Source organism: Acromyrmex echinatior, chromosome 11, assembly GCF_024713525.1.
Source record: "Acromyrmex echinatior isolate Ae372 chromosome 11, ASM2471352v2, whole genome shotgun sequence".
Classification (NCBI taxonomy): domain Eukaryota; kingdom Metazoa; phylum Arthropoda; class Insecta; order Hymenoptera; family Formicidae; genus Acromyrmex; species Acromyrmex echinatior.
Genome location: NC_141862.1, coordinates 1,159,171 through 1,166,404, shown reverse-complemented (window position 1 = coordinate 1,166,404; position 7,234 = coordinate 1,159,171). Strand labels below are relative to the sequence as shown.

Below are 7,234 nucleotides of genomic sequence, written 5' to 3'. Positions count from 1 at the left end.
CTTCCTTTCACTACCATCTGTTTCTTCTACAATTAATTTCTAATTTTGCTTTTCTAATGCTTCTTTTCTAATTATTCAACCAATCGCGTCGGTTTAAAACATTTTCGGTAGAATAACTAACCAAGGGATCCACGTCATTTTCAATATAACCAGTGTGTCAGCCAGTTCAGTAATTTAAACTTTAATATAGTGTTATATTCAACTTTCATTCAATCCATTCCTCCATCACCTCCCGAAGAATATGAAATGATGAAACGGCTTGAATTGCTCGGATTTATCATTAATTTCTTTGCTAAATCAACTCTATTGCTAAATCTACTCAATTTGACATTTGTTGTGACATTTGTTATTACAATTATTTGCTGAAGCATTAACACCAATGGCAAATTCAATAAATAATTCATAAATTGCTCAATCAAATAATTCACGATATCTTATATTGATAAAGAACAATGTCGAATTCCGTTTCAAGAGAACAATAATTATTCATTTAAAATTATAAATCAATTATAATAGATCAATTATCATAAAGAACTCCTGTAGCATGCGATACGCTGGTCTTATAGTTTGCCGCTCGACCTGAGACTTACTTCCACTTTAATTATACCTCCCTTACTCTAATAAATATTCCGCCACTCTTTTAATCCTATGTCCTGTCCGCGCGCCGCGTGTCTCTCTCTCTCTCTCTCTCCCCCCTCCCTCCCTCCTCATTCCGCGCTCGGCAGCGACGCGACACATAAATATAATGTAAAAATATTCAATCCGTGACTATTAGCTATTCTTAACATAAGAATTCGTAATATTGATTTCTGGTGATGAGATAATAACAAGAATCGCTGACACAGTAATTCATAAACGCAAAAAATATCTAAACGCAAAATATCTAAATTTGTTACAGTTCATGACGTAACAATATTACAAATATTTTAAAGATATTTTTCAAGACTTCTTTAAGACGTCAATAAAATCTTTATAGATATCTTTCAGATAACTTCTAGATATCTTTTCTAGAATGTATTAAAGATATCTTTAAAAAGATATCATTTAGATATTTACAAGACCTCGATGTTTTCTGTGTCTTCTATATAATAGTATTTTTTTGTATGTGTACTCTTTTCTGATTTGTCTAAATCTATTTACTTATGAAATAATGTTATATATTTACATACATAAATCGATTTGATATTGTATTAGGCAGTATACTTATTTTTACAATGTTTATAATACATACTTGTAATACACAAGAAGTATTACATTGTAAAGCATTAATTCATATGTTTATTTCATTACGTTGTATCATTTTAGACAATTGATTTTAGCAAAAAAATTAAAGATTATTACTGTTTAAATAAAAAATTATTTAATCAACAATTATGATTTTTTTTTACAATTTTTCATTTATTTTGACTAGTATATTATATAGATCGATCCAGAGTGATCGAAAATGAAATTTTCAACTTTTTCATTGAAAAAACTAAATTTCTTAGTAAAATAATCTCTATTAGTATGTAAAATTTTATTATAGAAGTAAGTATTTCCCCCCCCCCCCAAATATAAAGTTATAATTAAAATTCAATAAAATTTGAAAAAGATACTTTATCTTTTGTATGATTAAATTAATGAAATAATCAATACGTCATTGAATAAGGTATTTTAAATTAATAATATGCAAATTAAATTATTCTTTTAAAGTTAAATTACTATTAAATTTACTTCTACATAATTACTTCAATAGATAATTAATTTTTTTATTATGAACACATAAATTGATTATACAAAAAAAGGAATGAAAAAGAACTCACAAATGAGGATGCATTATAGATATTAAATGATTCTTTAATTTCTTTATAGAGGATCTGCAGAGACTTGTAGAAGTAAGAATTATTAACTTTTATGTACACTCACTCGTAAAAAAAACCGATGAAGAAAAAAAGATCCTTTTTGTTTCAATGTTGAATAACTCGTAAAAAATCGTACAGAGATCTATAAAAAAGCAAATGAAGGTAAAGATTCAAGCTTTCGATTGCTGTAAATCGCATTTTTGTGTGATCTTTACTTTACGCCATAGACATTTGTAAAATTTGTACAAAATTTTCACATTTGATGGGTATCCATTTGTGTCCGTATAGCTCCATATGGGATCAGTCAGATTGAAATATTAATGTCCGATTTCGAAAGTAAAGATTTCAAGTTTTAGAAGGCTTTTTTAAACATCTCGCTATGATGATTTTTCACTTATTGCTATTTGAAAATATTTGTATAAAAACTTAGTGTGCAATAAAACGGGCCATTGAATGAATCTTTACCTTCAATTTGCTTTTTTATAGATCTCTGTACCATTTTTTTTTCAAGAGTTATTCAACATTGAAGCAAAAAGAATCCTTTTTTCTTCATCGTTTTTTTTTTGTGTATGAGCTACATAAGAGTTACATAAGAGTTAATAATTCTTATTTCTGTAAGTCTCTGCAGATTCTCTATAAAATAAAAAAATCATTATTTAATGTCTATGCATCTTCATTTGTGAGTTCTTTTTAATTCCTTTTTTTATAAAATAAAATTATATGTTTATAATAAAAAAATTAATTGTTTTTATTGAAATAATTATTTAGAAGTAAATTTAATAGTAATTTAACTTTAAAAGAATAACTATGTACGTAGAAATAATTATTTGTCCACCTGATTTCTTCAAGGAGATAATTATTTTTGCTTATATTAAGATCCCTGCAAAACATTGTACGCCGAGTAAGATATTTTAATGATCTGAAAGAATAAACATTATAATGGTATGGTGAATCAAAGTATAATCACAGCGCCGACTTTTATGGGGGTGGTATATTTCATTAGAATTTTTTATGTTCATATGTGGATTTCCACATATGAACTATTTTTTAAATAAACTAATGTTGATAATAACTGTGCGTTTTTTCTATCTTGAAAAGATTGAAAACGTATTTTAATTCTATGCAGCAAGTTGAATTTAGTGACTGTATTGCATGTGCATTCTGATATTGCTGAGAGACTTTGGATATTGATGCACTTATGGATGAATTCATTATAAAAAACAATATTTGGAGAGTTCAACATTTTCTCTACGTGTTTCAACAAATTAAATATATTTATAAGAATTTATTATTAGAAGAATTTCATTGTTCATTCTGTTATAGTCTTGATATGAAAGTCTATAAAGAAATCTTGAAAGTAATTGTAAAAATTTTGTTGTGCCCCCTCTTCTGTCACGTTATTCAACTCCATTCATAACAAATTGACAAGTCGGCGCCCGTAATTAAAAATATTTTCAATATCGCTAAATGTATCATTATTGATATCATCCCGTTTACCTTCATAAAAGATTCGTTGGATAAAGTAATTATGTATCCGCTAGTTATCTTAATTGGCTTCACAGATCGTGTAATAATTATCAAAAGAGTCTTCATTAAATCAACTGGAAGCATCGGCCAATCCATCTCGTAAACGGCGTTTCCGATTTCAGTGCTCTACGTATTTAAGAAGCTGATTAAAAAGCAAGTTTGCTAAAACCGGCTTTAAGTAAATTAAATATTCCTTGAAAAAGATAACGTTTTAAAAGGTTTAAGAATATTTAAATAATTGACCTTCAGTGTCACTTCGTTGCCGAACCAGCAGTACAAATAAATCTGTATAAGCATAGAACCAAGATATGACGAGCTATACGCAAATTCGACGCTTAGTAAGTTTGTTGTCAACATTTGGTAGATGCAAAGACAGAGCACTGTCGAGCTTATGGTGAATTGCACGAAAATCATTAGCGTGAATACTGCATTGATGCGTTCCGCAAATCTGCACCATTACAATTATTTATTCACTTATATATGTACATATATTTCTTTTTCTTCAAGCGCGAATAAATTTTATTTTCACCTATACACGTAGCGATGATGATGTACAATTTCGCGAATTAGTTGCCGTTCTCGCATTTTGAAGTCTTCTTTCGAAATGCTGCATTTTCGGGCCTCTTGTAACAAATCCGGCAGTATGCGAGCTCGATGGCAGAGTATATCTAACTGGGCGCAAATTTGGATCATAAAACCAGAAATGAGAGTCTCGTGAGCAACACTGGTATTCGCGCAAATCATTATTATGATGGTTTGGTGCAACAAAGTTGCCCAAAAAATGGTTGTTGATGAGATATCATAGGGCACCCAGTCATAGAGCGGTAAAGTCCGAGTGTTGACAAAATGTTGAAATTGAGCAATCGAAAAAAAGGCAGCTGACTCATTCAGTATTTCGCAGCATATGGTGATTATCCTGGAAAAATATTAGAAAAATATTGGGAAAATACAATATAATGAGTTGTTCATACGTAATTAACCAGACAATACAACTCCTATTAGATTACTTATGGCACGATTACGATAACTATGGCCTCTCAAAATGAAAGTGAAAATGAAGTTTTTGTAAGCATTTTTAGCGAGGAATATGAGAAAATAATAAAAAAATTTTCTAACCAAGATACCAAAATAACTAACAAGATACCAAAATAACTAACAATTACACATAAAAAAATTTGTCGCTTGGCGTGAAAAGTCGTATGCTCCGTAGCAGGGGAAGGGGGGTGGGGTGAGAGTCGCTTCACGTGGAAAGTCGTGCACCCCGTAGCAAGGAAAGAGGTGCGGTGGAAGTTGTTTCACATAGAAAGTCGTTCGCTCCATAGGGGAGGGAGGGATTGGGTGAGAATCTTAACAAGATCTTATCAAGAATTTTATCAAGGTTAATGTCCTGAATAACCTCCAGAATATTTTAATCAATAATCATTGTTTATTAAAAAGTTATTATCAAATTGATCAAAAAGTTATTATAAAATTGAATTATCAAATTAAATATTGATTATAGAATTTTTTTACTATTCTTCCTGTGTTCTTTAAAAATGTTTTCAAAAATAACTTTTATTTTGAGGAGCCATAGTTATCGTAATTGTTCTTGTCAGTTTAATCCGCTCTATCTGTACCAAAGCACTTTGCCGAAAATTGCGGGACATCCTATATATATTTGTAAATATATATGTATATACATATATGTATATATATGTATGTAAAATATATACATATATTATAATATATATATTTGTATATATAAGTGTAACAATCATATGATGTTATGTAACACGATGGGGATATAATTCATGAAAAATGCATTTCTAAATTAAAGAGAAAAAAAAGAAAGATAAAACAAATTAACAATTGAGGATTTGGGTGGAACAAAGACCTAATTACATGATGAATCTTGATTTTAAAAATTAAAATATGCTACTTGCTACTTTTTTATTATACACAAATGGGTACAGTATTAAATGAATTTATGCAATGTTTTTAAGAAGTTACATGTTACACTACTTCTCTACATTACGATCAATATTATGTAAAAGAGCTAATCTCCGCAAAAAGAACTAAGTAGAATTGTGCCTTTATTTCTCCCACCTCCTAAATTATTTATTTTTCTTATTATTTTGTCTCAGTGCCAATGTAAAGTGTTCCTTTCCGATGTGCACTTTTTCACAAAGTGTGCGCGCCTTCAACATTATTAATTTATCGATTTTCCCTAGGTAAATCAGGGCACCTATTATGAAACAAATCGAAATGGATTCCGATCTCCGATTGGAATTATTCAATTATTTCCTAAAATTTTATCGTGTCTTCTATGAAAAACGGAATAATTCTGATCGGAATTCATTCCAACATACATGTTTCATGATAGATATCCTGGCCGATAAGTTCGGGCTGTTGCTGTATGAGGTAAGACTGGGCAAAATCATTGGAGTATTTAAAAGAAAAAATACAAAATATTATCAATCTTTCGATTTGAAATACACAATATAAAATACTTCCAAATTTTTTACATGAAATATAAAATATTTTTTCAATCTTTTAATTACAATAATATATTATAATATAATTTTGATAATATATTATAATTTTGAAGTTTTTGAGGCTAATTATTTAAAAATGAGTTAAAGAGAAGAGTTATGAGCCAAAAATATAACGTATAGAAAAATTGATAGATGATGAGTAAAGATGTCTTATTTAATTATTATGAATTTTAATAAAACATGCTGGCTAACAGACGTTTCAATCACGATCGGATTATTATCAATGTTTACAAAATTTGTCAGAATCGTAAAAATATAACATATTGATGAAAAATAAAATACTTCGCTAATTGTTTAATTTTCATACGTACTTTGCATTGCGATCGAAGCGTCGCTGAATATTCAATTCGTGAGCGTTTCGGGGTACGCAGATATTATCCAACAACATATCGGTAAGATTGATAATCTCGTGTCGACGTATCGCCAGGTTTGTCACTTTGCAGCTAACGCCAAGTACTGATAGGAATAGCGAGAATTTCTCGATGAACGTCTTAAGATCTTCGCTTATAAAACAGTCGATTAAACCGCAAAATGTGAACGAATGAAGTAAAAAATTCATGGCAACGGAATAAACAGTATACGCCCAATATTTGATGGATGTCAAGTTAACAGGTCGCCAGTATCCGGCGTATGTCAATAGTGCGAATGACAGCGGAAGAGTGTGCATCGTTCTTGAAATTTTAAAGATAGATCTCGAAGATCTTAGGCGACGTCTCGATAAAAAATATTTCTTGCGAGACAACGTCCTGGAGATGCTATATTATATTGCAAGTTTCATTTTCTCTGTGTCTGCGTTTCATATCGTATCGCTTTCTTTATTCTCTCTCATCTAGGAATTACTTTGACTTCCGCTGTAGATAATTCATGCATAAATAAGTTTTGCTAATTATTTTATGAAACATAACATGCAATTTTACAAAGTCATACTATCCGTACGCTATTAGATGCATACCACAGTTATTACGATAAATTCTGCCTTATTTAAAAATGAACGTTGGTATAAATTTTACTACGTTCGCTACCATCGTTGCAATCGATATATACAAGTCTTAGACTCTCAGCGCTATCACACAATATTTCTTTGTAATCTGCTTAATTTAATTACTTCTAAAACTTCCAGTTCATCATCTCTTTTTGAATTTTTAATAAATTTAAATTTTCAAGACTTAAAAGAATACCTCGAAAATCGCAGTAATGTGACAATCGTCAATTGAATTATGAGTAATTATTATTGCATATAAAGAAAAAAAAGTGAAGTGTCTACAAAATAATATAACGGCGATCTTTCAGTTATTATGACAAATAAAGTAAGTTGCGCTCGATTGTCCATTA

General features: G+C 29.8%; 1 protein-coding gene across 2 annotated transcripts; it reads right to left on the bottom strand.

Annotated features, from left to right (window-relative positions):
- Window positions 1-432: 432 nt before the first annotated feature.
- Window positions 433-6,569, bottom strand: LOC105152398 (4-vinylanisole receptor-like). 2 transcript variants are annotated; one of them, XM_087411489.1, is made up of 5 exons: window positions 6,214-6,569; window positions 3,898-4,284; window positions 3,612-3,816; window positions 3,339-3,494; window positions 433-2,760 (listed from the first exon to the last, which is right to left on the bottom strand). In XM_087411489.1, the coding sequence occupies exons 1-5, from the start codon at window positions 6,567-6,569 to the stop codon at window positions 2,713-2,715; spliced, it is 1,152 nt and encodes a 383-aa protein (XP_087267615.1). In that variant the 3' UTR covers window positions 433-2,712. The 2 variants fall into 2 exon arrangements, with proteins under 2 accessions (XP_087267615.1, XP_087267614.1); XM_087411488.1 differs by having other exon boundaries at window positions 433-3,494.
- Between the last annotated feature and the right edge of the window lie 665 nt (window positions 6,570-7,234).